At 38.0% G+C, this 21,680-nt stretch overlaps 1 protein-coding gene across 1 annotated transcript in view; it reads right to left on the bottom strand.

Annotated features, from left to right (window-relative positions):
• LOC129723399 (uncharacterized) overlaps positions 1-21,680 on the bottom strand; it is a 300,768-nt gene that overhangs the window by 64,584 nt on the left and 214,504 nt on the right. The window contains exon 7 of the mRNA XM_055677597.1: positions 6,432-6,552. Within this exon, the coding sequence (XP_055533572.1) occupies positions 6,432-6,552 (121 nt within the window). The remainder of the gene's footprint in view (positions 1-6,431; positions 6,553-21,680) is intronic.

The raw sequence follows: 21,680 nt of genomic DNA, 5'->3' as shown, positions 1-21,680 counted from the left end.
GTTCGCAAAAAATGAAGGAAGTTTGAATGTTTTTTCTAGCGTTTGAAATTTTCTTCTACGTTCCAGTTATAATTTTCTGGAAATAAAGTTTTTCAACAACAACAAAATATTTATTTATGAAAAATATCATTCAATGTTAGGGTTATGACCGTTTCCACGAAAATATTTACGACAGAGAGTTAACAGGTTAATTGAAATTTTAACACCTAAACTAACTTATATTATTTTATTAGTATAGAGTTGTACCGGGTATCTAAACGATTATTCTCATATGTGTTTTGTGTTTTTTTTTGCAAACGAGGACAGTTTCCCTGAAAAATTCAGTTTTTGTTCGCTAAATTTTTCCGTCCGGTCATTGGAAGGCATAGCCTCCACTCGTTAACCAATATATTCCCCGTTTGAATATTCGGAAACACACCTGGAGGCATCCAAATGGAGAGGCCTGCTCCCAGATCGATCACGTACTGATTGACGGTCGGCATTTTTTGGATGTTACAGATGTTAGGTCTTTTCGGGGATCATAATCTCGTGACCATTATCTCGTCGTTTGTAAGATCCGCGCATGGTTGTCGAATGTGCTGAAATCTTGCACAGAGAGAACGACGCGTTTCAACATTCAGCGGTTAAAAGCTGATGGCGTGGCAGCAGAATACGCCAGAGAGCTGGATCAACGGATCGCAGAACAGCAGGAGGAAGGAGTGTAAGACATAAATGGGCTGTGAAGGGAAGAACCGTGCCAGGAGCCGCATGCTCACTGCGGCTACGCGTCAGAACAGAGGTACAGGGGGGCAAGAGCTGCCGAAAATAGAACCCTCCGTCGGAAGAAGCTCGAGTACGAGGAGCCGGTGCTCGCCAGCGCAGAGGACAGCTATACTCAAAACGACGTGCGGAGATTCTATAGAACTGTCAACAGAGTCAGAATCAGGAATTTCCCTGTGCGGGTCATGTGTAATGACAAGGACAGCAACCTGCTTACTGATAAACCGACGGTTGCAGTCAGGTGGAAGGAGCATTTTCAGGCGCTATTGAACGGTGAGGAGCCGGATGAGCAGAGCAGGAACAGGAGCCACCAACACAGGAGGAGGTGAAAAAGGCCGACATCAATATCATCGGTATCAACCGTAAGGCCGTGGAGGAGGTCTTCGTACCTTTTAAGAGGGAAGTAGCGAGTTTGAGACTTGTCATTGACTCTGCCAAAACAAAGTACATGGTAGCTGGCATAGAGCGTGTCCCTGGGTGTTGGTGCTGAGGCGGAGATAGATGGGGAACGATCTGAAGTGGTTTACGAATTCGTTTATCTTGGTACGATTGTGACATGTGACAACGATATGAGCCGTGAAGTGAAACGACAAGTTGCAGCTGTGAACAGGGCCTTCTACGAACTACATAACCAGCTAAGGTCCCGTAGTTTGCAAACTCGCACAAAACTAGCGTTGTATAGGACGCTGATACTCCCGGTGGCCCTTCACGTACATGAAGCATGGACGCTGAAGGAAGCTGATCGACGAGTGCTCGGAGTTTTTGAGCGTAAAGTTCTGCGATCGATGCGATCGATTCTGCGTAGACGCATGAATCCCGAATTGTACCAGGTATACAAACATGCTGATATAGTCAAGGTAATACAGCGGGGCAGGCTTCAGTAGGCTGGATATGTAGCTAGAATGCCTGACGAGAGAGCCGCCAAAACTATCTTCAGTGGAGAATCAGGAAGAAGCCGTCGACTCCGTGGTAGGCCTCGCACGCGGTGGATGTGCGCTGTGGAAGAAGGTGCACGATCTGCTGGTGTACGAGGAGACTGGAGAACGGCTTCCCAAGACAGAAGAAGCTGGACATTTCTAATTCGTTCGGCCTTAGACCGGTGACAGTCCGTTAGCCAACAACGCAAGTAAGTAAGTAAGCATCCCAGAAGTATAGTCACAAAATTCCCTTCCAGACTATGTGTCTGAAATAGTAAATTTTCCCGACATTCCTTCGCTAGAATAAAGTGCTGATACTGGACACCTTGATTCCTATGAGAGCAACAACAACGAGCACATGACAGCAAAATGTGAAGGCAGCAAGAAAAGAATATCGATAAAGTTTTTAAAGCTGAGAAATAAAAAGCCACCTGAAAACAATCGCAAAAGAAAATTGTTTTTTTTTTCGGGGTTTGAGTACAACTTGTTTAAAAAAATGGATTTAAAATTGATGGAACGTAGAGTCAGTTGTTTTTCGAGCTGTTCTCTTTTATGCCCTTGGTTATGCCACTGCACAGTGGTCCAATAAGGCAAAAAGTGAAACTTAATTCCATAGCACCTTTCACCTTCATCTTAGCTAAATAGTGACTTCGAAATAACAGTTTGTATGAATGACCCGCTAATCGCAAATTGTCAAACAAATATGAAAAATGTGCTGTACTTAAAATAAAAAAATAACTTTTTTGTGTTAAGAGATAAAGGGATAGTTTATTCAGCAAAGTTGTAGAAGATTCAAAAATATGAAACTTTGTTGAACAAATGAAAATCCTATCTTTTTTCGGTTCAAAGTTATGAAGTATATTACAGGGAACTTACCTCAAAGTTAGTTTTTTGGACTTAACTTTTGTTAGTTGCATTTTCCACGAAAGTGTTATTCGGAGGAATTACTAGGGCACACCAAACACATATTTTTTCCAAAGACCATATATCTCCACGACTTTTCCTTATAAAGTTATATCATAGTTTAGCTTATTTTGTCGATAACTTTAAAAACGTATAGGTTAAAAGGGGCAAGTGGAATCATGATGTCAATACACCCAACGCAAACGGGGAACATTTTATTACTTTAGGGCATTTTTATTACTTATTGTGTCTTATGACTGCGCATTATACACAAAAAGTAATAACCGAAAAGTAACAAAAATTATGACGGGCACACGCTTGAATGTGTTCCTGCAGGAGAACATACAGCCAAGCACCGCAATGCATGTGTTAGCAAGACTTCACTCGCTGCATTTGTATTGATGCAACGATTAGGTTCATTTTTGTCCCCTTCATTCACACAAAATCAGAATCTCAACCGTCAACCTCAAATGTCTAATTAGAAACGCTTTCGTTTTGTCCCCAGCATTTTAAGTACAAAAAACTAACTTTTAAGTAAGTTCCCTGTAATAAACTTTATAACTTTGTACCGAAAAAAGATAGGATTTTCTTTTTTTCAACAAAGTTCCCTATTTTTGAATCATTCATTTGCTGAAAAAACTACTCCTCTATCTCTTAACACAAAAAAGTTATTTTTTTTTAATTTTAGTGTAGTAAATTTTTCATATTTTTTGACAATTTGCGGTTAGCGGGTCATTCATACAAACTGTTATTTCGAAGTCACTATTAAGCTAGGATGAAGGTGAAAGGCGCTATGGAATTAAGTTCCACTTTTTGCCCATGCAGTGCCTGTGCACTGCATAGAGATATTCGCATTCACTTTTTCGTTGTTGCTCAAATCTTCATGAAAATTTGAGAAAATATTCTCAAGAAGCTGTACATATTCAACAATAGAGTAACGAAATATTTCACGACTTGTCTTTTCAATTTTGCTCTGCCGGAGAAATACTTCTGAATTTTATCGAATTGCTGGGAAAATCTTACAGCACATTCTTGTCTTATTTCGATTTTATGATGCACTGTTCATGAGTTAATAATTATTGAAAAGATTACGTTTGGCTACGTCACGTTATACGACAATTAAAAATCTCTACCCTGTTTTAGTTCCATTTCATTTGAGCATTATCTCGGTATATTTGTTCAGGTTATTATATTTGTTGATCCTGAGGAGCGAGGATGACTTGTAAATATAAAACTGCTGTTTAGAGTGTTTCTCTATTTTCCTCTAGTACTCATGTAGAACAAAATACATAGGGAAACTGCTCCATTATTCATCTCATTTCATACAACATGAAAACACATTTGAAAACAGGAAAAAACGCATATTTTCTTCTTAAACCAACCTGATAATCCATGAAATGGTTTCTTCTTAGTTCACTTTAGATTCCTCATGAAGAATATTCCTCAAAAACTCACTTAATTAATAAGCACTAAATTTGATATTATAGTCGGGGATCTGCACTCGAAAACTCATTTAATTTAATCACCTACCTCAGAAAACAAAATCCGCGCATTGTTCTATACGGCTAAAACGTCTCGGTCAGCAGCCAACCAAAATTTTTTTCATCACTAGCGGACCACTTTTTATTTTAAACACTAAACAAAATCACTCACTACACTAAGAATACTTTGATCTTTGAAATGTTCACCTGCAATTTCCTAAAACAAGCTTGAATTAGCAGGAATATATGAGATGAATTTATTCAACTCCTAAATTTCAGCTGTATGTATTTTCATCTGTTTTCACTGCGTTGAAGAAAATCAAAAGTTGCCAAATCAGTTTCTGTAAATACGAAATAATCATACTGAAATTGTTGAATTATTCCGACATAATTGACATAAATCTATAGCACTGTACTGGTTACCTAGGTTACCAATGTTGCACGTAAACAACTGCAGCGGATATCTAGGTAACCTACTACGACGGGCTGCGGCTACGTTCATTCATGATAATGTGATTCATTCATGATTAACAGTGTGATGAATATGGGGGCATCGTGAGATGAATAATTGAGCAGTGATTCAAGTTTCGAGATGGATATGGAAGAGTTGTGAAAAATGGTTTGTTTTACAAAATTCAGGATAAATATAGCTAATTTTTCTAAATATACAATGCTAAACGATTACTTAAGAGCACGTAAGCATATTTAGTTTATTTGTTCAATGATTTCGTGAAAATTTGGTGTTTAATCCGTGCATTCTTCGTGAATATTGGCTTAATGAGATGAAAAATGGAGCAGTTCCCCTATACCGACTGTCTTACTTTTAACAATTTCTAAAAAAAATGCCTCGCAAATTTTATGCATTCTAAAACAACAGTAATCGGGAAGGTTTATTTTTTTAATAGGGGGATTTGTTAGTAGCTTAAGTATTTGTGATAAATATTAGTAAATAATGAGTATGTGTGTCCAATCACAAATGGTGACTTCTCAACACTGTTAGTAATTTGTAATTTTAATTGTTAGGATTTGTTTGCTTTCGCAACTAGGACTTATCATTCGTAGGGATTTAAACCTACTTGTCAAGAAAGGAAAGTAAACTTACAACTAACTTAAATGCTAACTTATTGGCTATAAAGAGAGCTTATCGTAGCAATTGAGGATTGCAACGATTTTTGTCGAAAATTGTTAATAATTTTATTTGAAATAGCTTCTAATGGTTCAACATCAGTAAGTCTATGTAATTCGAGTGTACCAAACCAAGGAGGACGCTTCAAAATCATTTTCAGAATTTTATTCTGAATCCTTTGGAGCGTTTTCTTCCTTGTTGAACAGCAACTTGACCAGATCGGTACAGCATAAAGCATTGCTGGTCTAGAAAATTGTTTTTAACTCAAAAGTTTGTTCTTTTAACAAAGTTTAGAATTCCTGTTAATGAGAGGATATAAACATCTCGTATATTTGATGCACTTGGCTTGTATACTCTCAATGTGCTCTTTGAAAATAAGTTTTTTATCGTAAATTAGTCCCAAGAACTTAACCTTGTCAGACCAACTTAAAATAACCCCATTCATCTTGACAACGTGATTATTGGTTGGCTTGAGAAAAGAAGCCCTAGGCTTAAGAGGAAAAATTATCATTTGAGTTTTAGGAGCATTGGGAGACACTTTTGCAAGTAGGAAGAAAAAATACCTAAACTTTTCTGCAATCGACTGCATATGACACGAAGGCTTTTTCCTTTTACGGAAATGCTTGGGTCATCGCAGAACGTGCATCATGGAGGCAAATCAGGAAGATCTGAAGTGAATATGTTATACATCGGGAAGGTTATTAACACCTCTTGCGTGCTCATCAACTTTTTCAGGTGGCACTCTGCCACCCAACGACAGAAATCGACTTGAGAACCACTAGGGTCAATTTGCACTACAGTCGTTCCCGATTGTCACCTGTACGTTGGAACTGCTGTTTAGGTGCCCCTTTGACTGCAGTTAAGTCAAAGGCCAAGATTGCCCTACACCCAGGTCGGTTGGCACTTGGTCTGCTGCTTCGAAAGCGCTTTGTTTTTCCATGCACTTCCTGGGCCGAGATGCGATGAATATGCTAAATTACTTCCCGCATTCGTGCTCAAGAGTGAATCCGTTTGCACAGGGCAGAACAGAAGGCCTCAACTGGGTAAAGCACTTTGCGCGGTTGCATGTGCCACCGCGTTTGACCACACCGCGTCGATCGTTTTTCTTTTTTCACTAGAGAAGCTGCCTGCCATTTGGCGGTAAACTACACATAAGAGGCCTTTTTATGTCGAGAGTGCAAAAGGGGTTGACCGCCGATTACTCGGTGGTCGATTGTTGAACGATTTGTTTGGTCAACACACTTAAGCGACTTACCGGGAAAGCCGATCTCTTTGCTCGGATAGACGATCTGGCCACGATGAGGCAGGAAAACGAACGGGATCTTCTCCGATGTGGATCCACTGATGAAGGGTGCCAGGGTGCATTCTGGAAGAGAGAAAAAAAAAATAGAAATATAAATTTGAAACGTAATAAACTCTAGGTTACTAAATTAATATCTGCGTTGTTGGAAAAAGTTCAGCGGATGATTCAATTTACCGACCAGATCCAGTATTTTTTATCGCTACCGAAGCTAATGCAATTTCCACACCGCTGCTACCGTTTTTATCGAACGGCGAGAAGCTTCAGCTTATTCCAATCTGTTTGCTTTAATAAGCAATTTCTTACTGGATGCCAGCGTTCCGCTTTACGAGCGAGAAGCAACTGGTAGGTGTTTTCATGTGAGTTCTTAAGATAAGTGTAGACCCAAAATCACACCGCGTATCTAAATCGATTCTATTCATGGACCATACTTCCTTCTTTCGGATTGCTAGATTGACGCGCAGGTCAGCAAATTTCGAATCTGGTCTAACGAGCCGAAGTGTTTTTTTCTTACCATTGGGTTTATCTTCCTACAACGGACTGGAACTATAGGTGATGGAATTGGGAAGGTGCGGCTGCATTACGGTTCTCTCACGTCAATAAATGCGTTCGTTTACAGCTCAAACAATCGCCGGACAGGGAAAATATTAATTAGTTGCCATAATCTAAGTAATTTCAAGTGAGCTTTGATGGAAACGAAATTAGTCGGCAGAGTCAAATCTTTGAATGCGATCATTGGGGTCAAACTAGACGAACGGTAATGAGGGCTATCATTTGTAGTGGCAATGGCCGTTTCAGTGTTACCCGACCTCGTATTTATTTTTGTTTGCACAGTAAATGCATGTCCAACATCACTTTGTACAGGTATTACACAATATTTATACGAGCGAATTATCGGATAATAATGCAACATTCGCTATAAACCCAACCGTTCAGGGGCAGGCTTGAACGGAGAAAAAATGCTTCGTTTACCTATGGCAATATCGGGAAGCAATCGGTAAACATTTCGCACAGTAAAAAAACCCCAACTCCCACTCCCACTCTTCCCGTACAGCGTCTCACTAGGCTCAGGGAGAAATCGCGCATGTTTACCGAGGAAAAAGCAAACAATTGGGCTGTAAATTGTGGAGCCCCATGTCACACAGCAGCCTGGACACGATCGCACTAAGTGCCGCACCGGCTGCACCTCACTCTCTTGTGGTGCCTCGAATGCGATCAGAGCGTGTCTGTCTAGTATTTAGCCTGCCAGCCGCTGTGAGCGAGAGCGGTTAAAATGTTTATTGGAAAATGATGCGTGTAAAATGACTATTTTATTTGGCTGCCAGGTTTTCTTTTCTCCCGTGCCAACCGTCGTGGGACTGTTCCGCCGGTTCGGAAGCGATGACGATCGTGGGTACTCTACTTGTGTCGCTCGCAAATAATCGTAACCTTTTTCTTTGTTGTTCAAGTGCGATGTTAGTACTTGGGGTGGGTCTTGAAAAAGTGTGGTTAACACCTGTTACGGAGAGGAAAGATACTTTCGCCACCGTGGTTGTGACGGGTTTTATACTTTTATTCTTCCGTCTACGCTTATAATCCTGAACTGCTCTTACTAAGGTCCGTTTGTTAATCCTGCCGAGTATCGGCGGTTATAATTTCCTGGAGAAGTGTATCTTCATTCAACTCTGGGTGACTTTTTTCTCTTTTGGAATTTAGCGCAAGGGTAGGGTCGAAGTAGGGAAATGAAAGTCTGAGAATAAACCCCACCCCCCCTCTGACACCGAACGTTCTGATTCCACTAAGATGCGAACTAATGAGTTATGACTCATGACTAATTGCTAGTCAAAGCGGACTCTGTAACCTTGAGGCTGCGAGCTTCCTACTGACCCCTGAGCACCATTCCGGTGCTATGAATTATTCTATTGGATAGTGTATAGCCATTCTAGGCCGATTCCCAAAATCTGCAAGTCGCATTCTTGGTTTTAAAAACAGCGTCTGGAGTAGATTTTTGGCCGCCTCAGTAGAGTTCTCAGTTTTGAAATATTCACTTTGCTGTAGAATGACCAAATATCACCCATTGTGTTTTTTTTTTCTCAGAACCAGCCATTCTGAATTTCAAGATAGCGACCTCCGGATTCTGTTGAACAGCCTAGAATGACCAAGCAAATACCACACATCTCCAGGACTTTTCCTCACAAAGTTATAGCACATTTTAGCTTATTATTTTTGATAATTTTAAGAATGTATAAAGTAAAAAGGGCCAAGTGGAGTCATGATGTCAATACTCTTTATCTCAATGTTTAGCTCGAGTGCTCAAAACTGCTATAAGTTCTATCCGTCCCAATCCACCTAATCTTAATTCTATACGTTGTGATATAACTTTGTGAGGAAAAGTCCTGGAGATGTGTGGTCTTCAACAAAAGCGTGTGTTTTGTATGTCCAAATGCTTCTTTAGAACAACGTTCCTTGTAAAATGTAATTAACAAAAGTTGAGTACGAAAACTAACTTTTAAGCAACTTTTATAGAAAAAACTCTGTACCCAATGAAGATAGGAAATTTGTTTGTTCAGAAAAGTTTCATATTTTTGTACGTTCTGTATACTGCCCATAAAAGCATAAGAGTCCCATATGAAAATGCTCACAGTCGAGAAAATTGCAAATGAAGTTCGAGTCTTGAATTGAATGTAAATAACTATGGTTTAACATAAAGTAAGTTTTATTCAACTGTATGTTCAAGAGGTGGAACAATATATATTTCCATGAGTTTTAAAAACTTTTGAATGAATTCCAGGCTTGAAAATAAATGATGGGACTCGTGTGCCTTTATTTTTGTTCTATATACAAAAAATAAAAGCATATCAGTCTCCATACATTCTAAGATGGCCATGATATTTATTCGTATTCCTCGTTTATTCCAATCAAAATTGTTTTTTGTTGAAATGGCTGCATTGGAACTACTCAAAGCTTATGGGAGCGATTCGGAGAATAGCTCGGATGAACAGTTTCCCGGGTTCGAATTGACGGCAGTTGGAAAAATGAAAAAACGGTTGTCTCTATCGCGTGGATCATCTGATGGTGCTGTAATAGATTCCGACGGGAGCTTTTTTGGTGAGCAACCAAAACCAAAGAAACGTAAAATGACAAAGAAAGAGAATCGTAGGAAGAAGGTTGCAGAAAAACGCCGTCAGCTACATCCGGTTATCCATGATGCATGTGGATGTTTAAAGAACTGTATGAGTAAAATTTCAAAGGACAACAGAATTGGAGTAAACCGTTTATTCTGGAACCTCGACTTCAATGATCAAGGCAACTTTATACGTGAGCATGTCCAACAAGTTGATATTTTAAAACGAGCCCGCCATACGTACGTCGGTGATGGTCCTCGTAAACTTCACACGTGCAAGTACCATTTACGATCCACCAGTGGTAGAATGTTTGTCGAAAATTTTTATCTAATTACTCTTGGATATTCAAAACACTGCATGTAAGCTAATTTCTCAATTTAAGTGTAAGTAAAAGATGTTGAAAAGATAATTACCGATACAACAGGAACATTGTATATAGAAGCATTGAAGGAGAATCGCCGAAACCTACAAAACGAGGAAAATTCCAGAGAGATTCTTCAAAGCGAGACGCAATTAAAGCTCACATTTCCTCGTTTAACCCGACAATTTCCCACTACCGACGCGAGCATGCTCCGAATAGACTTTACTTACCATCGCATTTGTCGGAGAAAAAATGTACGAGGAATTTCAAAAGTCCCAATCTCTCGATGTCAGCTATGTTTTGTACTGCCAGGTGCTGAAGCAAATGAACATTTCTCTTGTGAAACTTGGCCATGAGCAGTGCGAAATTCGTGTCACAGCTACGCTACATGAAAAGCAGACAGGACATTTGTCACATGCAAATCAAAGAAATATTTGCTCTATTTGTGACCGTTATGCTAGTCATTTGCGTTTCGCAAGCTTATCCCGCACAGCATATCGTGACGATGGTGATGAAATTATTCCTGGAAAAGTTGTATTAGCTGTAGACCTACAGAAGGTAGGCTACAACCAGGATAATTCAACTACGTATATTTCATTCGATACTTTTTACAGGTTGTCCAGCTTCCTCGATTAGAGGGCTTGAAAACAATTGTGTTTTCTCAACGGCTTATTGCGTTCAACGAGACATTTGCCCCTGTTGGCAAATATGCTAGAACAGTACCCGTTGTAGCTTGCGCCTGGGATGAGTCGACCAGTGGCAGGTCGTCTAGTGACATTTTAAGCTGCTTCCATAACGTCATTCAAAAATTTGGTTTCTCGGAAGAAACTGTTCTGTGGTTAGACAATTGTTCTGCCCAGAATAAAAATTGGAATTTGTTCTTGCAACTTATTCTTTTGATAAACTCAAAACTAAATAAGGTGCAGAAGCTTGTTCTCAAATTTTTTGCAACTGGGCACACGTTTATGGCTGCAGACAGTTTCCACGCGGCAGTAGAGAAACAGATGAAGCGAACTGTGCTAATCACTCTCGGAGATTTCATTGATGTTCTACAAACTGCAAAACAGAACGTAGAAGTTTTAAACATGAAACCGGTCAATTTCTTCCAAAGCACCTTTAGTGTTTCGCAATATACGCTCAACAAGCAGAAGCCTATGGCCGAGGCGAAAATATACGGCAAGTTGTACTTCACGAGGGGTTCATACGAAATGCAATATAGCGATTTAGTTTCAGCGGATAGACACATGGACAGGTGCATGTTGTTTACCAAAAAACAACTAAAGGTGATAGCCGAAAACTCGTTCGACTTTGAGTCTACGTTGAAATTCTTGAAAGTCCACGAGGAATCGATGCAGACCGTAAGGCAACACTCCTGAATATTTTAACTCCGCTCATTCCGGATGATAAAAAGGATTTCTGGAGGCAGTTGCCAGAAAAAACATCACTATAACTTTCAAATTTCTTCGAATGTTTAATACATTAGCATGAATCAATTTAATGGCTCTAACTTATTTTCGGTTAAACCTTGAAAACATGAACTGTGCTTTTATTTTTTTAAGACAATGATATTCTGTATGTAAACAATTCTTTTAATTGATAACAATCGTTAAATGTGGTTTTTAGAATACAATTGAATATATATTTAAGATGGGACTCGTATGCCTTTATTTTAAATATGGGACAAGCAAGGTTTGGTATTTTTTCAGTATTTTTCAGAACAAACATTCAAATTTTATCTAGGCATACGAAACTTTGAACAAAATCAGATACATTGACAGCGAAAACTAATATTTGCCTGAAAGTCATATGGGACTCTCATGCTTTTATAGGCAGTATACCTATAAAACAAAAAAAAAAAGAAAGTTAGATGGAAGATATCTTAAGCAAAGTTTTTTTTGCGGCAGCATTATAGACCGTTCCGATAATTATAAATACACTTACGATCAACCGTCATTTCAAATAACGTGCAGTATTCAACCAAACGTTGGCTGCGTCCTGTTGTTTACATCCAAAAGAAACAGATGCTGTCATTTTTTCTAACATTTAGTGCGAAATTTTGAAAATGCGTGGCCTTTCTCCCGAGCAAAGAAAGCGAATTGTGCACAAATGGAGCACCGTGAGTGGTCTTTCTATAAGAAAATTAGCCAGAGAAGAAGGTATAAGTGTCGGAGCAGTTCAAACCGCATTGCGGAAGTATTGTGAAAAGTGCACATTTACTGACGCCCCAAGACGTGGTAGAAAACACGGGCCTGTTGATCCCACAATGGACAAAAAGGTTAAGGAATACTACAAGCGGCATCCTTCAGTATCAGTACGAGATGTGGCGAGAAAGCTTGGAACCTCGGCGAGTAACGTTATGAGTGCCAAGGGAAGAATGGGTCTGCAGACCCGTCGGAAGCAGAAGCAGCCAAAACGAAATCCAAAACAAGCTGAATCTGTGAAACCAAGAGCTTTATGACAAACTTCTGACCAAAAAAATTGGGTGTGTTATCATGGATGACGAAACCTACATAAAACTGGACTATAAGACTCTGCCAGGACCGCAATTTTATACATCACCGAAGGGAAAGGATGTCCCTGGACCAGTGAAAGCCATTTACACCGAAAAATTCGGCAAAAAGGTAATGGTTTGGCAGGCCATTCGTGAATGTGGGAAAACATCTCGTCCATTCATTACGAATGACACAATGAATGGTTAAATTTACGTGAAAGAGTGTTTGCAGAAAAGGTTGTTACCCATGGTTAAGCAGGATAACAATCCTCCAATCTTTTGGCCCGATCTTGCTTCCTGCCGTTACTCTAAGGATGCACTAGGGTGGTATAAAACAAATAATGTCACATGTGTCCCAAAGGAGATGAATCCTCCAAACTGCCCTGAAATTCGCCCTATTGAAACATTTTGGGCTTTGACCAAGGCAAAGCTGAGGAAATATGTCAAACCAGCGGACAATGTTGAAAAATTTAAAACAGATTGGCTTAAAGTGGTAAAAATGGTCGGAGAACACACTGTGCAAAAGCTTATGAGTGGTGTTAAGAGAAAAGTTAGAGAGCTCGCGTATCCTACGAAAAATAATCCCAACTTGAATTGAAACTGGAAAGAAAACACTAATTATCTATATTTCAGAATAAAATGACCCGAAAAATCCTATATTGTTTGTTTTATTCAAGAAAGAAGATGTATTTATAATTTTCGGAACAGTCTATACCAGCAACTTTACCGTAAACACCATTTCTCTAAAGTGCAGTATTGAAAAGTTAGATTTTGGATTGCCACTAGCGCCGGAGTTCTAAATTAAAACTTATTTCCATTCTTTGAAGCTTCACATATACTAAATTTGTTTTAAAGATAGTATATCAATAAAATTAGCATTTGAAGGTTTAATAAAAAAAAGTTCACGTTTTTGAGCTGATTGTTTGGCAATAGCTCGATCCGTGTAGAAGATACCTTTTTAGTGTCTTGTTTTCTACAAAGTTGTGTGTTTCGATGATATACAAATATATGTCAAACATTGTTGCTTTCTAAATGCTATCATTTCTTAGTTTTTTTTTCTCGTTTAGACCCAATTCTAATAGAGAAGATTCTGTTAATTCTGCCTAAGATTTTAATACTATTTGTGTCTTATGACTGCCCATCAAACACAAAAAGATATCATGGAGAAATAAGAAACAAAAAAGTTAAAATGTTCCAGAAGCAAAAAAAGAAACAAAAGCCAGAACGTTTCTTTTGACTGATATAACGTTCTCATCACAGTTGTAGACATTTGAATTTTTTATCATTAATGGACACTCGACGCGGAAAATAATCCCAAAACTTAATGTCCCGGACTTTATGCTGACATAAATCAAACGTCGGGACTATCCCCTTCACCGAGTACCTATTAACGATAAAAATATTTCTAGCATCTAAACGGTTTGTTTGATCAGTATAGTGGCTTCGGAAAAGTTGTAGATTATAATTACCTGATAATGTGTAGTTTTCGTAGAAAAAAATTAGATCCATATAAAGTAAGTTTTTTTGGTTAATTATATTTTTACGGCTTTTATTTTGTCCAAAAAAGCTTTTTGTCCCACGATATATATATTTTTTCTGGAAGGACAAAATTACTGTCTAAAACTAATATGCTGAAGACGTCATACAAACCCCAAGTATGATGACAGTTCTACAAGGTATGCTATTCACGTCGATGCATTAGTATTAGTGATCGTTGTGAACTTTTTCCAATTTTGTATGAAATTTGAAATGATTTTGCATTTTAAACTAAACTTATAAAACATACTTTCCTGAAAAGTTATAGAAATGATGTTGAAACATGTTTTTTGTGGGGAATACATAAACATGCTGCGGTTTAGGTGAAATATGCTGTTTTTCATCAATTTGCCGGTAACCTTTTTGCACTTTTCGTTTTTTCTTGTACTCTAATAGCGCTTCTAAATAGAGTCGCTTTTTTTCATACAGGAACAAAAGTCATGAGCTATGACAATGACTAAGATTATGCTCCAACTATTAGAAATATAGCATTTTTATATATTTTATTTCGACATATTGTCGCAATTTTTCACACTAAATCTAAATTAATATCAATTTCTAGTGTGTTTCAACTGGAGATTCACTCTCCAACCAAAAAAATTAGATATAAAACAACATAAAACGAGAAATTTCCAAAAATGTTCTGAATTCCATACAAAACGCGAATTTTTTCATAACGAGATTTGTTTGTGTGCGTGGATAGACAAAAATGTAGCATACCTTGTAGAACTGTCATCATACTTGGATACAAACCAAACCAAACGACCTGACCAGGCTTTTTTTTCTTCACTATGCGGAAAGAGCACAGTGAATATTCATCTCCTACTTCTTGCCTAGCATGAGCGCTGCGTGTAGTAATTTTTTGCTCCAAACTTCTTTTTTTGCTTTGTACTGTGTTTCTGCCGCTTGCAGAAAAATTAATACACTTGCTGTACACAACACAGGTGAGCAAAACAAGGGTGGTGAATCACTTTAGTGATAGAGAGATAGATTGAGTGGAGATAAATCTTATTGCATTTTAAGTAACAAATTTGTTACAAGAAGACAAATTTTTCGTTACGGCTTTTAAAGTAGCAAGTGAAAATTCTCCAATAATTTGGGTAAATGAGAAGGCTACTTGAGTTAGGGTAGAAACGCTGGTTTTGGTTATAGCACCAGTTCTAGCTATACTAGTATTTTTTGATAAGTGTGAAAGAGTATGGTCGATTATCCCAATTTTAAAATATTCTTTTTGGGGTTGAAAATAATTCAAAACATCATAACAAACTCCAGTTAGTGAGAAATTTTTAAAGGAATTAATAATGCTTCTCTCAGTTCTGTACAGCGCACATAGGAGTATTTGAGCCCAAAAGCTGGCCAAAAGTCCAAGTCGCTCTATTTTGGAAGTAATTGGATAGATTTATATCAAAAACGTGTTATTTTCGTATAATCAACACAAAAAAGGTGACATCTATTTAAAACGTCACTCAAAATATAAAATATTACTTTAAATTCTCTTACTCCATTTTTTTTAGTATCTTTTTACACATGATATAAAAAAAAAACTTAGAAATTTCCATATAAATCTTCATTTAATAAAATGTCAATAAAAAAAAAGAGGAACCAGGAGGAAGATCTTTCTTTCGGTATATTTTCAGAAGGCTTTGACCTTTCTGTTAATGAATAAAGCTTCGACGGGACTTGCGCGGAAGGTTACTAAATCATAAAATTAATTTCACAATGTTTCACAATCACTTATTTCACAATCACTTATTTCGTAAATAATCCATGATTATTTTATGCATTCAACGTTTCAAATATTGCAAAACATTTTACTTATCTTGTAGATTATGTCCTGTGAGGGAGAAAAATCATTTGAAAAATTTTTTTAATTTTTTATGCCACCCGAGCAGTAGCACGCATTTTTCAAACTGACCAATTTACTGTGGAACAATTTTGAAAAATAACAGTTTGGTTTATGTAATTGGACACCAATGGGTTCTGGGATAGCATAAGGGTGTGTTTCAAGTGAAATCAATTGAAAATAATGGAAATCGTGTATTTTGTGTGTCGGACTTTTGGCCAACTTTTTGGGTCAGATACTCCTATGTGCAGCGTTGCCAACCCTCCAGTTTTTCCTGGATATCTCCAGTTTTTTTGAAGATCGCCAGCGAAACAGCTGAAGGTTGAATATTTCCAGTTTTTTTGAAAATTACTCCAGTTTTATCCAGTTTTCTCTTCATCACCACATCTTTTCATTCCCATTACATGTATGGTCTTTTCAGTTATTTGTGCATTCATGCCCCTCGGTTGTAAGATTTAAATCGAAATCCACTCAATTTCAAGTACGCCAATGACTATAATCTCCATCAGTAAAAAATTTTCTTTCAGTCTTTTTGGTTACATGCAATAATACGGTGCAGCATTTTTGAACCGAAAATCAAATAAATTTCTGTAAAAGCTTTAAATTTATATATCCAGTTTTTCATTTTGAATTTTTCCAGCTTTTTATAAAAAAAGGTTGGCATCGCTGGTTCTGCAAGTGAGCTGTTTTAAAGGAGCCAATCAAAAAATGCTATAGCCAAAATGGAAATCTAGAGAATGATTTGATTTCAAACCGTATATATGTTTGAATACATTTTATCTTTATTTGAACTTGATTTCAGTGAAGAGCATTAATGAAATCATCTGGTATTTTTCGAAGATAGCAGAGTTAATATCTCTCATACAAAAAATACTATGGCCGAAAAAGATGCTTTAATCCTATATTTCATGAAAAACATTTCGTAAATTTCAAAATTTCTCAGAATCATTAGTGAATTATAAAAAATTCTGTGGCCTCATACATTGCCGAATTCAGGCTTCCACAATATATAAGTTCACGCTGCTTACCAAGAGATGGCGCCAACAAAAAGTGCTGGTCGTTTATAATATATCTTAAATGTGCTCAATCAAGCTGAGACATTTGGTAATCAAACCACTTTGACACGTTACTGATTTTATTGTGGTCTTATATACTTTTGGTTGTGTGGAATGTGAGTTGCTCGATGGGTATTCACGCCAACTCGATGAGAATCGTTTTGAAGTGTTACCCAATAAACCATCAAAGCAATTACATACTGCGAATGTTCCAAAAAATTTGAACGAAGCAAGAAGGAACGTAGAGCGTCAACAACGACTCCAGTGGCAAAAGGGAAGGGTTTTCCTCATTGCATCGTGACGGGTATTGAAAAATAAATTCAGTAGAGTAGAAACACCGGTTTTGGACATGATAGAATAAAATTGATAAGTGTGAAAAAATATCTTGAATTACCCCTAATGAAAATGCTGATATTATTCGACAAATTTTTTACAAACTGTAGCAAAAAATACGCGTATTTTACCTCTAATAAAAGAACTAATTATACTTCCCCCAGTTTACTATACAGTCTAACGTTTAGGTAACTGGCACGTTTTCTTTTTCATGTTTAAGTTTGTCCATTTCTAAAACAAATTTAATTATCAACATCAGGCACAACTTACTACAGCACAAGGATAAAAATACAATTCCATGATTCATAATCCTGATATTGGCCATATGTAAACAAAGCCATGGTAACGTATAACGTATAAACGAAAATACAATTCCATGATTCATAATCCTGATATTGGCCATAAGTAAACAAAGCCATGGTAACGTATAAACGATTATGCTAAACATGAAATGTACGGAGTTTTTCGGGCTGTTATAAGATTTCGCATGCGATATGTGAAATCACAAAACTGGTTTTGGATAAGAACGATTGTATACGAACGATTGTAAATTTATATAAATCAATGATGCGATGTCAGTGTTTTTGATCATTCTACTCAATTAAAATAAAATTCTAACTCGAAATACTTTGAACTCGACAAATTAATGAACTAAAGTCGTGTGACTTCAACTTTTTCGCGAATGGGCCAAAATAGGAGCCCCAAGAGGCCATATTGAAAATGCTATTGCCAAAATATGATCCTAGAGAAGATTCTATTAACTACTATTTTGGCCCATTGGATAACATAATTCAATTATTTAAACTCAATGTTAGTGCAGAATATAGGCAAATTCATCCGATCCGCCAATGTTCCGTCTGTTAGTCTGTGAATAAAGCTTGCTTCATTCAAAACTGAAACAAACTTTTGCTAATATTGTGGCGCCCCTGGTGGATGGATTTGGAAGTTCTAAGGGTTCACGTGTCGGAGATTTTGTTAGCTTCACCTGTGTATTTTTGATATACCGCAATCGACTTTATTCTGTAAAAAGTAGGAGGTTGTGTCCAAGACACGACCACATAAATGACGTAGAACTACGTACACTATTAACAAATGCATTGAGTGTTTCATTACCCTAGTAACACAACTGGTTTTATCAATGTTTTATAGCGCTTTTTTGGCTGTATTGAGCGCTATAAAACTTTAGTAAAACCAATATTTTTACTTGGGTAATGAGTTATAATGTCTATTAATGAAGGGTTGTGAATTTCGTGAACCGGATTCAGCAGTTAGCAGAACGTGCCGAGTTAGAAAACCATACACAGAAATCATACCATATCATAGACACACGCACATCATACCATATCATACAGACACATACACTGCCGTTCCAATCATAGTAGTCCCATGTTCTACACAAACCTTATGCACGCTGGGACAACTATGCTTGGAAAAGCAGTACACATCATACCATATCATACAGACACACACACACACACACACACACACACACACACACACACACACACACGCACACATCATATCATAAACACACATCATACCATATCATACACACATCACACCATATCATACACACATCACACCATATCATACACACATCATACCATATCATACACTCACAGCAAACGAGCGACCAATCAGAGGACGTTATTTTTATTTCAACAAGGCTTGACAATTTTCAATAGTGCAATAGTTCGTAGATTCAAAAAACATTTTTCTGCATTTGGGCAGATGCGTGTATAATTTTCCAATCGATTACTGCAAGAATGAAGAAAATCGGTTGAAAACCAACTGACCTATAATGGTTTGAAAAGGGACAAATTTCGTCCCAGTTTTCCAGTTTGCATCCCTGTGTGGTATGCTAAAGTAAAACGTAGTTCTACGTCAAAAATCAACATGGAAGCCGGAAAAAGGGGAAAAAATATGCACAGTATATTGGAAAACCCAATGTGGTCTGCATCTAGGCTAACTAAACTGCTGGAATTACCCAGAAATACCGTATGGCGTGTCATTAAACGGTATAAGGAAACATTAACGACGATTCGAAAGCCTGCCCATAGTGCTACCGTGAGGAGAATTCGACTCCGGTAAGAAATCAAGTCAGAATTGTGTTGCCAAAATCCGAGCTCGGAAGCTATACGACCAGGTGCTGACCAAGTTCGACGGGTGTCTTCTAATGGACGATGAAACCTATGTCAAGGCTGACTTCGGGTGAATCCCAGGTCAAAAATTTTACTTGGCAACGGATCAGGAGATGTTCCAATCAAATTTAAATTGGGTTATGCTGAGAAGTTAGCACAAAAATTAATGATTTCGCAGGGCATATGCAGCTGTGGTAGAAATCTTCTTCTATCTTGAATTCAATAATAAATAAAAGAAATACACGTAATTGTTTTGTTATAATACTATCTGCAGCAAGCTTTACAAGGAGACATCCTTGTGCCGCAGCTTCGAAATGCATTTGAAGTTGGTGAAGCTAACTGAAGGAGGGGTTATTTAGAAACATCTGCTGTACTTTCAATAAAAAATAATTCAGAATTTGAATGTGTGTTATTTACATAGGATTTACATAGGATTATGGAATTTTGAAACTGTATCCGAATTTTTTGAATAAGATGTAGGAATAGGAAACAGGGAATAGCGAATAAGACATAGAAAATAGAAAATAGTGAATAAGGGAACAGAAAATAGAGAATAAAGAATAAAGAATAAGAAAAAGGAACAGCAATCGGAGAGTAATAAAGAAACAAACTAATCCTCACACCGTTTCTAGAACCACCCTTGTGCACCATCTGCCTAGAGCTCAAGTCTGCAAAAACCAAACATTGTCAGATATTTCGCATTAGCTTCGGTGCTGATCCGCAAACGCGCATAATGGATAATAATGTGATCGACACAGGTGGTAAATAAGTGACAACAACAAAAAATAAGAGAAAGAAACCGAGCACTAGAGAGCGTGATTCCGTACACCTTGGACATATGCAGCCCGCACGGAGATTCCCGCTATGGTAGGCAGATGCTGGCCAGCCAGCGCACGCTCTGTCCTCTTCTATCGGGAATGCGGGTTTCGAGGTCTTCTTGTCGCGTACTAAAAACCGTTCGTTTGCCGCCCGCTAAGATATCATTATTTAAATGCTCGTTTTTTTTTTCGCGGGCTGTGGTGACTCCCAACTGTCGAGGAAAACGCGATTGTCGCTGCCCACCGCCATCTTTGCATTAGAATGTGTACGATCGTGCGGGAAACGGAAAAACGCGATCGCTCCAACTTCACGGCATTCCTGCTGCGCGCATGTGTTCTGGGGCAATACTAAATTGATCGTCTTTTGCCACAGATTGCACACTCCCAATGCCAATGTCAATGCGATCGGACTTCGAACGGTTTGAGCTGATTATGCAGAACCGCCGTCTAACGACGCATTTACAACGTCTATGGCGACGCTAATGGTCTCGATAATTGTGCTGTGTGCGATAAAAGCGTTCCCGGTTAATTGATTGATGCAAATGTTGTCGTTGTTGTTGATAGGACAACGCGTTTCTTCTCCCAACAAGATCAAAGCCATACGCTTCGGGAGGGACAATGGGATCCGGGATGATGGGACGAGATGCCCGGTTTGCGAATATCGCGTATGCATAAATTGAGCGTCGTCAAACGGTCACCGTTTATGGGTGGGTGGAGACATTCAATGCCTCCGGGTGCAATAGTTTTATGACAAAGGAAGATATTTCACTGGAGGGCAAATCAATTGCGTACGTGGGCGCCGAGATCAATACGGAATGATAATAATAATAACGGAAAACTGTGTGCGAGTTTAATGCTGTGACTTGTTGACATATTATCTGTTGAACGTTGTTTTATCAACCTAATGTAGACAACAGCCGAGCGCACGGGGAGATTTCTCGATGGCCAAGCCTTCCTTACTTTTGTGTTGAGAGAGTTGGGAAAAAACAACGGCTTAAATCCGATCTGAGTTCCCTCTAGTGTTCCTCAAGGCGATCTATTAGGACATCTTCTTTTTATTTTGTGCGGCATTTTTGGTTGTATGTAACTTCGTAAATTAAATAGGACACCTTTTCCTCTTCCATATGAAGCACGTATACAACCATGAAAAGAGCATCGCGAATTTTTAATAGCTTTGATTATAGCTCCACAGTATGTTGACTCAGTAATACCATAACTATTAAAGCACAGTTTATCTAAAATTGGGCCTCAAAAAGTGATTTCAGGAATTCGAAAAAAGGTCACCATAATAATTTATGTCTCTAGTGAAGTCCTGAAAAGTTGGGAATCCAGTTTTGCGTTTTTTTTCTTAAATCAAGACCAAAATTTGATAGTATTGAGAAGGAGACTGATGTTAAAAGTCGGCACATGGTGGATATTAATGAATTATAAGATAATTTTTTTTAATAATTTCGTTACTAAAATCTACTTCGACAGAGTTTTCATCAGTCTTTTCTACAGTACTGAAGAGTA

The sequence above is a fragment of the Wyeomyia smithii genome, chromosome 2, assembly GCF_029784165.1.
Source record: "Wyeomyia smithii strain HCP4-BCI-WySm-NY-G18 chromosome 2, ASM2978416v1, whole genome shotgun sequence".
NCBI lineage: Eukaryota > Metazoa > Arthropoda > Insecta > Diptera > Culicidae > Wyeomyia > Wyeomyia smithii.
Note: the sequence above shows the minus strand (reverse complement) of the source record. Positions and strands in the feature narration are given on the sequence as shown.